Genomic DNA, 14,753 nt, shown 5'->3' with positions numbered 1-14,753 from the left:
TGGTTTGGATTTCCATTTCTCCAAAAATTACGGATGTTGAACATTTGTTCATATTTTTGTTGGCCATCTGCATATGATCTCCAGCGAAATGGCTATTCAAGTACTTTGTTGATTTTTTAGTGGGGTTACTTGGTATTTTGTTGTTTTTGTTGGGTTGTAGGAGTTCTTAAATATTATGGACATTAATTCCTCATCAGATAAAAGATTTGCAAATATCTTCTCCCATTTGATAGCTTGCCTTTTCATTGTTGTGTTATTTGATGCATAAAAGTTTTTAAGTTTGATGTCTCATTTGTTTATTTTTTGTTATTGTTGTTTTTGGTGTCACACCTAAGAAATCATTACCAAATTCAACATTATGAAGCTTTTCTCCTATGCTTTCTTCTAGGAATTTTACAGTGCAATGAATATTTTGAGAAAAAGAAAATCAGCCTCTTATTCAACATTATGAAGCTTTTCTCCTATGCTTTCTTCTAGGAATTTTACAGTGCAATGAATATTTTGAGAAAAAGAAAATCAGCCTCTTATAAATAGGAATTGGCCTGGCACTCACAAATACGCCATGATCTTCTCCTGTTGAATATCAACAACTTCACAAACAACATCATTAAAGATCATTGTGATAAGATGGAACAAAACCACAATAAGATGATATCATAATAATGCATGAGTAGTGACAAAAATAAGAACATTGTAAAAAAAAAAGAAGATCAGAGTCCTCTGCCCTGGCTTATTAGAAGTGAATGCTGGTTTTTAAAAAAACAATTACAGCTTTAACTTCACTTTGTTCTTGTCATCTCCTAAATAAAATTCAACAAAAGACCCTATAATAGAATACTCCTGTTCACTGAAAGCATCCAATCCAGGGCTACTTCCTTGCACCCTATGCTAAATCACCTATCACAAGCCCAAAACATATAGTTCCTTTTTAAGGCACTATTACTAAGGTGACCCATGGTTTCCCAGGATGTGCAGTCTCCCTCATTACAAGTCAATAAACCCAACTTTGTTCTGTGTTCCTGGTGATCTTTGGCTGCAAGGCATTCATAATTTATATGGTCACTAAAGGTGAAATTTTAATATTGATTGTCAGGTTCTAAAACTGATCTACAGACAAGAGGGGGAATTCTTACATGTGGTCATAGAGTAAAAAATGTCATCAACCATGACTATAAAAGTAAAAGTTAATTTGATAGAGGTCTGAAAGTGTAAGGGAGAAAGAGGTAAGAGAAAAAAATAAGAATTGCATTCTATTCTGTTATACAGGTAAATGCAAAGGAATGTTAGTGGGACAATAAATGTTAGTGGAATAATAAATAAGGGTTTCAGTTTGTGCAGGGAAGTACTGGAAAATAGTACTATATGTAAAGGATGGATGAGAAGTTTTAAGTGTGCTGAGTACTAAACAACAGTAGCAATAAATTGAGGAAATTGTTTAAAGTTTATGAAAAATTACAAGCATATTCTTCAGTAATAAAGAAATGAGTAGAAAAGGAACTAGAAATAAAATGTTTTAAAGTTCTTTCCGAAAGGATAAAGTGAAAAACAACACCAAGGGTTGGCAAAAATATGGAGGAACTGGTACATCCAGACCATACTGATAGCAGTGTAAATTGGTACAAACCATTTTGGAAACCTATTTGGAAGTATCTACTAAAAGTAACCATGTGCTTAGTAGGTAAGCAGCAATTCCATCCATAGGTATATACCAACAGAAAGGCATATGCATGTTTGACAAAGGACATGTATGAGAATGTTCAAAGCAGAATTATTCAAACAGAATATTGTGAAATATTCATACAGTGGAATACTATACAGCAACGAGAACAAAACTAAAAATAAAAGCAATATCGCAAACTTCATCAACATAATGTTGAGTGAAAGAAGCCAGACACAAAACAGTTCATATTCTACTATTCTATTTATGTTAATTCAAAACAAGCAAAACCTAAAACATAGTACTGAAAGTCAGGATGTTTGTTATACTTGGGCTGGTAGTGACTTTAAGGAGTAATTTGTGTGGCACCTGAAATGCTAGCAATGTTTCATTTCTTCATCATGATACTGGTACCAAGTATGTTCACTTTCTGAAAACACACTGAGCTGATAGTAGGATTTTTTCCCTTCTCTGTATGTATAATTCTGTAATAAAATGTTTTTTAAAATGTTTGCCAGTGTGAATCAGAGCTAGAAAAGAAGAGTAGATAAAAGATCGTTGCTTTTAAAAAAGATTCATTTATTTAAGAGAGAGAGCGGGAACGGGGCAGAGAGAAAGGGAGAGAGAGAATCTCAAGCAGTCTTCCCAGTGAGCACAGATCCCTACACAGGCAGATCCCAACCCTGAGATCAAGACCTGGGCCAAAATCAACAGTCGGAAGCTTAACCAATGGAGCCACCAAGATCCCCAGAATACTGTTGCTTTTTATCAGATTTTCTCACACATTACATTTGTTATCATGTGCATGTATTTCTTTGAAAACAAAATTATGTTAAAACATTTTTATTTTGGCTATTTGGCATCAAAAACATTAGAGTGTAATGAAACAATGGATAGAATACAGAGAAAAACAAGATCTGATTTCATTAAAATAGTTCATCCTGACAAATACCATCAGGAGCAAACAATTCAGAAAAAAACTGCATGCGTTGATTTGGGTGGCACTGTATAAATAAATGCAATGACATAGAATTCAGTTTTCCAAAACTGTACAAGATGAAGTTCAAAGGAAAATTCACTACGAAAAAGACATCATACCTGGAGGTGGGGTTTTTCTCCATGACGCTCTCAAACTTGGTCTTTGGGGGGAAATTAGAGATAAATGACAAAACTCACGGCATTATGACTGATCTCTAATTGAATCCAAAACTATTCCGGAAGGTGGTGCTTTCCTCTATTTCTTCGCCAGAGCCATGGGGTGAAAATTTGGGAATAACAGGCTTCAAGAATTTGAACTCGCTGGTCCCAGTCCCTCCCGCCAGACACACCTCGTACTGGTAGCTCTGGGACAGGGTCCCCGCGCCGCTGACGTCCACCAGGTGGCCCGGAAAGTGGCCCTCGGGCACCGCGCAGCCACCCCCCGACGCCGCCCCGCTCCTCCTGCACAGCCGCACCGCCACGAACGCCAGCGCCGAGCACAGGAAGAGCGACGACACGGACGCCAAGGCGATGACCAGGTAGACGGTGAGCGGGTCGGCCCGGGCCTCGGCCGCCGCCACGTCCGGCAGCGGCAGGTAGGGCTGCGAGAAGCCGTCCACCAGCAGCACGTGCAGCGTGACGCTGGCCGACAGCGGCGGCTCGCCATTGTCCTTGACCAGCACCAGCAGCCTGTGCCTGACGGCGTCGCGCTCGCTCAGCAGCCGGGCCGTGCGCACCTCGCCGTTGTGCGCCCACACGCCGAACAGCCCGGGCTCCGTGGCCTTGAGCAGCTGGAACGACAGCCAGGCGTTCTGGCCCGAGTCGCCGTCCACCGCCACCACCTTGGTCACCAGGTAGCCCGCCTCGGCCGCCCGCGGCACCAGCTCGGTGCAGGGCGCAGAGCCGTTCTGCAGCGGGTACAGCACGAAGGGCGCGTTGTCGTTGTCGTCCAGCACCAGCACGCGCACCAGCGCCTGGCTGCTCAGCGCGGGCGAGCCGCGGTCGGCCGCGCCCACGCGGACCTCGAAGGCCTGCAGCGCCTCGTAGTCCAGGGACCTGAGCGCGAACAGCTGCCCGTTGTCCGCGTTGATGGACACCAGCGAGGCGAGCGGCAGGTGCGGGTCCCGGGGCGGCAGCAGCGAGTAGGTGACCTGGGCGTTGGCGCCCGCGTCTCTGTCGGTGGCGCTCACGGTGCCGATGTGCAGGGCGGGGCTGTTGTTCTCGCGGACGCGCAGGGTGTAGGTGGTCTGGCTGAAGGCGGGGGCGTTGTCGTTGACGTCGGAGACCGTCACGGTGATGTTGTGCTGGGTTTTCAGCCTGGGGGTCCCCAGGTCACTGACGGTGATCGTGATGTTGTACTCCGCCTGGCTCTCTCTGTCCAATGGTCTCTCCGTAACTAGGGTGTAAAAGTTCTTGAATGTGGGTTTCAGGAGAAAGGGGAGATCGTTCTGGATGGAGCAAACCATCCTACCATTGTCTCCAGAGTCTGGATCAGAAACACTGAAAACAGCCACTACAGTCTCTGGTGAGTTTTCTGGGGTAGAGCTCGCAAGCGTAGACATGGTAAGTTCAGGGGCGTTGTCATTCACATCCACAACCTCTATAGCTACGGTGCATTTTCCTGAAAGACCCCCGCCGTCCGTGCCTGCAATTTCCACATTATAGTGTCGAGTTGCCTCAAAATCCAATGCCTTTGTCAGACGAATTTCTCCTGTAATTTCATCTATTACAAATGGTTGAGTAACTTCATCGCCTTGGAATAGAGTGTAGACAACATTCCCATATGCTCCTTCATCTAAATCTTGGGCAGAGACAGCGACAACCAAGGAGTTTAGGGGGCTGTTCTCGGGGATCTGTACCTCATAGAGCGACTGTAAGAACTCAGGGGCATTATCATTGATGTCCACGACTTCAATGCGGACTGCCGTGGTCCCAGACCTGGGCGGAGCCCCACCATCCAGCGCCGTGAGGGTTAACCTGAACTCAGACTGCTCCTCCCGATCCAGCGCTTTGTCCAGCAGGAGCTCTGGGTATTTTCTGCCATCTCCGCGATTACGAGTGACAACGTGAAAATGGGAATTTGAGCTGATTGTGTAGTTCTGCACAGTATTGATACCTATGTCTAAGTCCTGAGCTATTTTCAAAGGAAATATGGTCCCTGGCTGAACGATCTCTGGGATTTTTAGAAGCATTTCCTTGTCTAGGAACTCTGGGGAATGGTCATTTATATCTGTAAGCTGCAGATCAGCCTGAAAAAACTGCACCGGGTTTTCCAGTAATAACTGGAAATACAGTATACAGGGATCGGTCGCCGCGCACAGAACCTCCCGGTCTAGTTTTTCATATAGCAGTAAATTCCCGGTTTCCATATCCAGCTGCAAGAGCTGTCTGTTTCCTTTGTAATGGATTCGCGCGCCCCGAGTAGTCAGTTCCCCCACCCTGAGCCCCAGGTCTTTTGCCAGGTTGGCCACAAAGGAGCCACTTTCTGTTTCTTCTGGCATGGAATACCTAATTGCGTCAGAGCCAGCCTCCCACAAAAGCAACAATATAGCAAGAAAGATAACTTGCCTTTTCTGTGGCGTTTTTGTTAGCGCAGTCTCCATTGCTCAGACCCAATTCAAGAAGATGCAGTTTCTTCAAGTCTGTATGCAATCAACCCAGATGATTTGGTTAAATAACCTCGATTTAGATATTTCTGACTGACTTGCCTAGAATGATGTCTTCTCTGAAGATATCTGCCCCTAGATCTTACCTAAAATGCCTCCTTTTTCTAGGAAGCGCTCATTGTTCTGATTCCCAGCTTAATGGCGTCGCGGAGAGCCACGGAGCCTTTCGTTCAGACTGCTAGCCTGCAGCGCCACCAGGCGTCCTTATTCACTATGGCACATTGTATTTGCCATTTCGTTCCAAATTGTGACTGGTATGGAATCAAAGTTCTCATTAATCACAGAAGTGCACCTGATAGTGTCTCCAATTCTTAGATATTGGAATTTCTATTTTTTATTTTTATTTATTTATTTATTTATGATAGTCACACAGAGAGAGAGAGAGAGAGGGGGGCAGAGACAAAGGCAGAGAAGCAGGCTCCATGCACGGGGAGCCCGACGTGGGATTCGATCCCGGGACTCCAGGATCGCGCCCTGGGCCAAAGGCAGGCGCCAAACCGCTACGCCACCCAGGGATCCCAGATATTGGAATTTCTAAATAAATATTTGTTGAGTTAACTTAATGTGAAACAATACTTTTCAGAACAAGCAAAAATGATGTATTAGTGCTCCTCATAAAATACATCTTGAAAAGAAACTCCTGGGGATCCCTGGGTGGCACAGCGGTTTGGCGCCTGCTTTGGCCCAGGGCGCGATCCTGGAGACCCAGGATCGAATCCTACATCAGGCTCCCGGTGCATGGAGCCTGCTTCTCCCTCTGCCTATGTCTCTGCCTCTCTCTCTCTGTGACTTTCATTTAAAAATTTGAAAAAAGAGAAACTTCCTCTTGTGGGTTTCTTATTTGATTACATTCAAGAAATAAGTGATAACTGATGTTCACAAAAGTTTACAAGTTTACAAAAGTTATTTTCATTTTTAAATATAAAATATCAGAAAAGGGTACAAATTATAAGTGTAAATTCACTACATTTTCAGGAAGTGAACACACTCCTATTAAGTGGAAACTAAATTAAAACTAAAATGTTACCAAAACCCTAAGAAGCTACCATCTGTTTTTGTCTGGAAATTACCCTCCCCACTAACGGTAAGCATGCTTCTGACTTCTATTATCACAGATTTTTCTCTTTTTTTTAACTGTTATACAGATGGATGGATGTAGTATTTCTCTTTTATGCTGGCTTCTTTGACTCAACATTATGCTTTTTAAATTCATCTATTATATCTTGTCCTGATTTATTTTATTCTCAGTGCTTTATATTATTCTATTGTATGACTGTACTACTATTTATCTATTCTCCAGTTGATTCATATTGGGGATATTTTAGATAATGCTACTATGAAAATTCTTGTACATGTCTTTTGGTGTCTATGTGAGCATTTATGTTGAATATATTCCTAGGAGTTAGACTTCTGAATGCAAAAATGTGCACATATATTTAGCTTAGAAGATACTGCAAAAGTTTACAAATGTGGTTTTACTGAAACCAGTAAAGAATGACAGTTCTAGTTGCTCCATGTCCTTGTCAACATTTGATATTGTCTTTTAATTTTAACCACTCTGATGACTGTGTGGTGACTGTATATTGTAACTTTAATTAGCATCTCCCTTATTAAATTGAACACTTTTTAAAACACGTTTAATGGCCATTAGGGTACATTCTTGTGAAGTTGCTTGTCTTTTGTCTATTTACAGCATTTACCTTTTTTTCTTATAAATCTTTAGAAGTTCCTTATATATGCTGAGTATAAGTACTTTTTCATAAGTATTTATTGAAAATATCTTCTCCCATCCTATGGCTTGGATTTCAGCTCTCTTGGGCTATCTTTGATGAACAAAACTTATTTTTGGTCTAATTTATCAATAGTTTTCATTTATTGTTGGGACGTGTGTTCCCTTTAAAACTTCGCATACATCCCATGTGAAAATATTCTTGAATTTTTAAAAAATCAGTTCCTTTACTTTTCATATTTAGAGCTTTAGTCTTCCTGAATTTGATTTTCTTTCATATGAATGGGGTTAGGGTTACCTTATTTTTTCATAAAAATATCCAAATGACTTTGCACTATCTATTGCAAAGAAGATCCATTCCTCATCATTTCTGAGGTGTCATTTTTGTTATAAGTCAGTCTTTTAAGACTCTTCTCTTAATTTTTCTCTTCGTTTATCCTGCAATATCATATTGTCTTAATAACTGTATCTTTATTTTTTAAGATTTTATTTATTTATTCATGAGAGACACAGAGAGAGAGAGGCAGAGACACAGGCAGAGGGAGAAGCAGGCTTCAGGCAGGGAGCCTGACGTGGGACTTGATCCGGGGTCTCCAGGATCACACCCTGAGCCAAAGGCAGGCACTAAACTGCTGAGCCACCCAGGGATCCCCATAACTGTATCTTTATAATAGGCTTTACTATATGATAGGTAAGTCCTTTGGGGGGGGGAGTTACTATTTATGTATGACAAATACCCTATATCCTGATCCTCTCTGGTCAGTTGGTTGAAATGATGTTGGCTTGGCGAGTCTGAGGATGGAGCATCTGACTCACTCAACTTGTGAATGGCCCCACAGCTAAAGTAGGTGCTAAACTGGCTGTTGAACCTGCTTCTCACCTACTCTATCTCCCCCACGTTCATTTGGGTGGACGCGTGGTTGTCCGCACAGATGATATGGTTGCTAATGGAGTATTTCTGCGGTAAGTACAGGTCCAGTCGCTCTGCTTGTTGAGAGCGCCACCTGCTGCCACCACCATGAGCGCCAGCACAGAAAGAAGTCCTTCACTTTTATTCATTTTCTTCAAGATGGTTTGGGTTTGTATTGTTCCTTTGTATTTCTATATAGACTTTAGATTTGGCTTGTAGATTTTCACAAAGAAATCTGCTGAAATTTTGCTTAGGATTTTATTCCATCTATAGATTGATTGGAAAGAAATGACATGGAGAATGGTGAAAACTAACAAGACAGGAAACAACAAATGTTGGAGAGGATGTGGAGAAAGGGGAACCCTCTTGCACCATTGGTGGTAATGTGAACTGGTACCATAACTCTGGAAAACTGTGTGGAGGTTCCTCAAAGAATTAAAAATAGAGCTACCCTAAGACCTAGCAATTGCACTCCCAGCAATTTCACTACTGGGGATTTACCCCAAAGATACAGATGCAGCAAAAAGCCAGGACACCTGCACCCCAATGTTTATAGTAGCAATGTCCACAAGTGCCAAACTGTGGAAGGAGCCTCAGTGTCCATCGAAAGATGAGTGGATAAAGAAGATGTGGTATATATATATATATATATATATATATATATATATATACACAATGGAATATTACTCAGCCATTAGATATGATGAATACTTACCATTTGCTTTGACGAGGATGGAACTGGAGGGTATTATGCTGAGTGAGGTAAGTCAATCGGAGAACTGACATATTCCCAACACTGAGTCTTCCAACTACTGAAAGTTATATATGCCTCTATTTTAGATTTTTAACTTGTCTCAATATTTTATAGTTTTTCAGTATGTCTTACACATATTGTTAGATTTGTTTCCAGATATTTGATTTTATTTTTTTTTCAGATATTTGATTTTAAAAACTATTGTAAATGATATTCAAAATCTTACATTTTATTATTTTTATTGTTATTGAAAATACAATTTATATCTGTATGCTACCTTATATCCAGTGGAACTGCTGATTTCATTTATTAATCCTAATTGTCAATAGATTCTTTATGACTTTTTTTTATATACAAGCATATCATTTAAAAAGAGATATTTTCTTTCTCCCCTTTCAATCATTGAAATATCCCTCTCAATTTCAATCTCTCCTTTTATTTTTTCTTTACCTTATTTCACTGGTTAGGACCTATGGTATAATACTGAAGTGAAATAGCAAAAGCAGGCATCCTTGTCTTATTCTTGATAACTAAGGGACACTTCAATAATTTACTGTTAAAGATAATTTTTCCTGTGGGTTTTATTTTATTTATTTATTTTTAAATATTTTATTTATTCAAGAGAGACAGAGAGAGAGGCAGAGACACAGGCAAAGGGAGAAGCAGGTTCCATGCGGGGAGCCCGATGTGGGACTGGATCCCAGGTCTCCAGGATCAGGCCCTGGGCTGAAGGCGGTGCTAAACCACTGAGCCACCTGGGCTGCCTTCCTGTGGGTTTTAAAATACAGTCTGAATGTTCCCTTCTATCTTCAGTTTGCTAAATACTTTATTATGAACATGTGCTGAATTTCATTAAAAGACTTTTTTTGTATCCATTGAGATTATCATATTATTTTTTTCTTTATCTGTTCATGTGATTATTTTAATTTTCAAATATTAAACTGGATTTGCATCTTTAACACATTTTTCTCATAATCTACTATTTCCTTTTTATATATTTCTGAATTTTATTTGCCAATGCTTTGTTTAGAATTTTCCCATCTGTGTTTATAAAAGAGATAGTCCTGTGCTTTTCCTCTCATAATGTCTTACTCAGGTTTGGATGTCATAACCCATTGAAGTTATGCTGGCACCCAAATGATTTGGGAAATATTTCCTATTTTTCTATTGTCTGAAAGAGTCTGCAAAAACTGGTGTTAGTTTTTCTATAAGTATTTTGGAAGAATTCACTAGTGTGTATTGGAGTGGCAAGGTTTCTTTAATAACAAGTTTAATTTACTTAATAGATATGCCTAATCAGATTTTATATTTCTTCTTCCTTCAGTTTTAGTATATTGTGTTTTTCAAAGATGTTTTCCATTTTACATAAATTGTCAGATTTATTGGCACAAGGTTGTTTATCATATCCCTTTTTATTTTTTTAATATATGTGGGATTGGTAGTGATGTTCCTTTTTTATTCTTGATATTGGTAATTGGTGTTTTTTTCCTTCTTGATTAGCTTTACTAAGAGGTTTTCTTTTAAAGAGTTTATATATTTATTTGAGAGAGAGACAGAGAGAGGGCAGTTGTAGTGGGGAGGGAGAGAGAGAGAGAGAAAGAATCTGAAGCAGACTTGGGGCTAAGCACAAGCCTGATGTGGTGAAGCTGGATCCCAGGACCCTGAGATCATGACCTGAACCAAAACCAAGAATCTGATCCTTAACCAAATGAGCCACCCAGGCACCACATTATGAATTTTTCATTTTTATGAATCATTACAAAGAGGCAACTTTTAATTTTACTGATTTTCTGTATTGTTTTTGTCATCTATTTGTTTATACATATGTTTTTTCCTTCTTTATTTGTATTTGATTTGTTCTTTTTCTAGCTTCTTCAGAGGAATCTTGGATTATTTATTTTTAATCTTTCTTAACATGTAAAGTTTTAAAATTTCCTTCTAAGTCCTGTTTTTATGTAGCAAATCTTAATTTTTACCCAGTTCAAAATATATGGAAATTTCTGCTATGATATTTTCTTTGACCCATGTATTATATTATTTCCTTTTGTAGTATTTGGGGATTTCTTGCTATTTTTTTATATTTTTATTTTTAATTTCATTTCATTTTACTTCAAGTAGGTTCCACATCCAGTGTGGAGCCCAACACAGGGCTTGAACTCACCACTGTGAGAAAAAGACCTGAGCTGAGATCAAGACTTGGACACTTAACTGACTGAGCCATCAAGGTGCCTCCTTGTTATATTTTTAATTCTGTCTAAATTCCACTGTCAAAAAGCATACTCTGAGTCATTTCAATTCTTTTAAAATTTTTGAGGCTTGTTTTTTACCTAGAATATGGATAATTTTGATATAGTTCATATGCACATAAAAATAATGTGTATTCTCCAGTGTGCTGTGTATGTCACTATTCCAATATGATTATTGTGTTGCTCAGATTTTTAATATTCTTGGTGTTTGTATGTTTGTGTATATATGTCTTCTTATTCTATCAGGAATCATGAGTTATAGTAAGTCTACTATGATTGGATTTATCTATTTATATTCTCTCAGTTTAACTTAAGTATTTTGTAACATATGGGCATATATTCAGTCTTAGAACTGACAAAATGCTGGTAGATTTACTTCTTTATCATTATGAAACATCTCTTTTTCTCTGCCTATAATGCATCTTTCCTCAAGGTTTCCTTCGTTCTATATGAGTACAGCTACACTAGGTTTATTTTGGTTTATCTTTTCCTGTTTTTTTAACTTTCTTTTTTTTAAGATTTTATTTAATCAACACAACCTGAAACCTAAAAATCCTGCCCTCAAACCATTTCCCCAGCACTGACACTGGGATCTCCATCTTCCCTTTCTTTCCAACGGGATATTTTTGTACCAATATCAATTCCTTTCTCTGTGCTTTCTCTATTTTAGAGACACACCTGGGTGGCTCAGTGGTTGAGCATCTGCCTTTGGCTCAGGTTATGATCCCAGGGTCCTGGGATGGAGTCCCACTTTAGGCTCCCTAAAAGGAGCCTGCTTCTCCCTCTGCCTGTGTCTCTGCCTCTCTCTGTCTCTCATGAATAAATAAATAAAATATTTTTAAATTAAAGATATGGTATACAAGAGAATATTATTCAGCCATGATAAAGAAGGAGACTCTGACATTTGTGACAATGTGGATGGATTTTGAGGGCATCATGCTAAGTGAGATAAATAAGACAAGAACTGTACGGTATCTCTTATATTTGAAGCTGAAAAAGTAGAAACAGAGAGTAGAATGAGGTGGATAAATGGGGAGATGTTGGTCAAAGGGTACAAATTTCCAGTTTTAAGATGAATGAGTCCTGGGGATCCAATGCACAGCATGGTGACAACAGTTAATACTGTATCAGATACTTAAATATTCTCACCAGAAAAAAAATCCCAGAAATTATGTAACATAATGGACGTGTTGAGGAACTTTATTGTGGTCATTATTTCTCAACATCTATGTGTGTCAAATCATCACTGTGTACCTTCAATTTACACAATGTCAATGATATATCTCAATAAAGCTGAAAATTTTTGAAAGAAAAAAATACTTTATTTGCTTATTTGAGAGAGATCATAGAGGGAGAGGAAGAGGGAGAAGCAGACTTGCCACTAAGCAGAAAGCCCAATGTGGTTCGATCCCAGGACCCTGAGATCATGACCTGAGTTGAAGGCAGACATTTAACCAAATGAGTTACCCAGGTGTCCTTATTTTTTTTAGCTCTCAATCTTTTTATTCTATCTCACACAAACACACATTATTATGACAGCATATACAATAGTTGAACTTTTCTTAAACCTAGTGTGAGAATTTTTGGTTGCTTAATGTGATTATTACTTAATCTAATCACAATTACTGTAATATTTGATAATTCTCCATTTATATTTACCATCTTTTTTTTCTATTTGTCCGTAAACTTTCATTTTTTTGGATTATTCAGACATTTATTATTTTTCATTTTCCTTCAGTTAGTTTTTTAGTTAATCTTGTAGTAATTATCCTACAGATTAAACATGAATCTTTGATCTATAAGAGTCTAATACAAATATTTTAATTTTTACAACTTCCATAATAATGCTTAGAACTCATTAACCAGGGGCAACTGAGTGGCTCAGTCAGTTAAGCGTCTTCCTTCAGCTCAGGTCAAGATCCTGGGAGCCTGCATTGAGCTCCTCACTCAGCAGGGAGTCTGCTTCTCCCTCTGCCCCTCCCACTTCTCATGCTCTCTCTCTCAAATAAATAAATAATATCTTTATTTAAAAAACCTCACTGGGCAGCCCGGGTGGCTCAGTGGTTTAGCACCGCCTTCAGCCCAGGGCCTGATCCTGGAGACCTGGGATCGAGTCCCACATTGGACTCCCTGCATGGAGCCTGCTTCTCCCTCTGCCTGTGTCTTTGCCTCTCTCTCTCTCTGTCTCTCTTGAATACATAAATAAAATCTTTAAAAAAAAAAACACCTCACTAACTGTATCTATACCATCTTCGTTTTCAATTATTGTCATGAATTTAAATTTTGTATATATTTTAAATCCTTTAAGAAACTGCTATTTTTGCCTTGTATGGTTACTATTAATCTATATTTACCCTCTTCATTTCTTGCTGCAAGTCTGATTCCTTTAGGACTTTTCCCTCTGCCCAATGAATTCTACTGAAAGTATTTCTTTTAGTGCAGATGTGATTGTGATTAATTCTCTTGGTTTTTATTTGTTTGAAAACCTTATTTTTGAAGGATATATTTTCTGGTAATATAAGCATCTCCTTGACTCTGGTCTTCAGCATCTTTCCTATGGTATGTCTAGATGTACTTTGTATTTTATTTCTCTTGATTGGATTTCCTCAAGCATCTTGAATAGTAAAGGATTTTCACAAATTTTGGAAAATTCTTGGTCATTATCTCTTCAAACATTTCTTATTCTTTATTCCTAGTATCGCCTCTCCTTTTAGGATTACAACCATATGTGTGTTCATTTTTCATTATGTCTCACATGTCACTAATGTTCTTTTCTGTATTTTTCATCATTTTTTCCTATGCTTCTATTTGGATATTTTATATTGGCCTATCTTGCTTTCACTAATCCTGTGTTCCTTTATGTCTACTAAGTCATAAACTATTTAAATAGTTTTTAATTTCAGATATTATATTTTTCAGTTCTGTTTAATTTCCATTTTAATTTCAATTCTCTCGTGAAATTCTCTTTTATTTATTTTCTTTATTCCTTATTTGTAACTTATTGGTCATACTTATTTTACATCACTGTCAGTATATTTTAGTATCTATTTCTCTTTTGGGTCATTTGTATTGTCTATTATCTTCTCCAGGTTTTATTCATGTGTCAACCAGTTTTTTGTACATGTACTTAGGAGTTTTTTTTATTGAATGCTGAATATCTATGTAAAAAGCTGTCCAGGATCTAGGTGATATTATCTTCTTCCACAAAGAGTTCACCTTTTCCTCCATTAACTTGATAGAGTCATGTCTAATCAAATTTCCTTAATCCAAATAGGCACCATGTATAGTCAAGGTGCTTTGCAGTCCTGATAAGCACCTAACACTCCAGAATGATCAGTTGAGAACTCAGTGTATTTTCTACGGCCTCTTAACCATGGCAGGTTCTAAACCCTAGTCTTCATGTATCAAGACTATCAAAACTGACTCTGCTGTTCAGAGATGTTTTACTTAGGCTTTTAGTTTTCTTCCCTGGAATATCCTTGAATTTGACAAGTGTCTTGGAGGGGAAAAAGTAGCCATGAGCTTGCATCTTCCAGTCTGCCAATGGCTACTGAAGTTAGCCATTTTTCTGGCCCTAGCAGGAGCCTTCTGTCTGTTCTAAGAGCTAGCAAACTTCTGCAGGGCAAATTGACTATAGAAGTCAGTTCACAACTCCAAGAAATCTTGGCTCTTTGAGTTCTTATTATATCATCTGCTATCTGTTGCTTCAAACAGATAATTTCTGACTTTTAATAAGTTTTTATGTGTGTTTCTGCTGTTAGGTAATCCATCCATTCTACCTAGAAGCAGACTTCCACCAAATAAGTACATAAC

General features: G+C 38.7%; 1 protein-coding gene across 1 annotated transcript; it reads right to left on the bottom strand.

The window, feature by feature from the left end:
- Window positions 1-2,215: 2,215 nt before the first annotated feature.
- PCDHB5 (protocadherin beta 5) lies at window positions 2,216-5,271 on the bottom strand. Its single transcript, XM_077897561.1, has one exon. The coding sequence runs from the start codon at window positions 5,236-5,238 to the stop codon at window positions 2,851-2,853; it is 2,388 nt and encodes a 795-aa protein (XP_077753687.1). The 5' UTR covers window positions 5,239-5,271; the 3' UTR covers window positions 2,216-2,850.
- Between the last annotated feature and the right edge of the window lie 9,482 nt (window positions 5,272-14,753).

Source organism: Canis aureus, chromosome 5 (assembly GCF_053574225.1).
Source record: "Canis aureus isolate CA01 chromosome 5, VMU_Caureus_v.1.0, whole genome shotgun sequence".
Classification (NCBI taxonomy): domain Eukaryota; kingdom Metazoa; phylum Chordata; class Mammalia; order Carnivora; family Canidae; genus Canis; species Canis aureus.
The sequence above is the reverse complement of the archived record's forward strand: the minus strand, read 5'-3'. Positions and strand labels throughout refer to the sequence as shown.

Coding starts and splice junctions, on each gene's coding strand:
- PCDHB5 (XM_077897561.1), bottom strand. CDS start 5,238: ATGGAGACTGCGCTAACAAAAACGCCACAGAAAAGGCAAGTTATCTTT.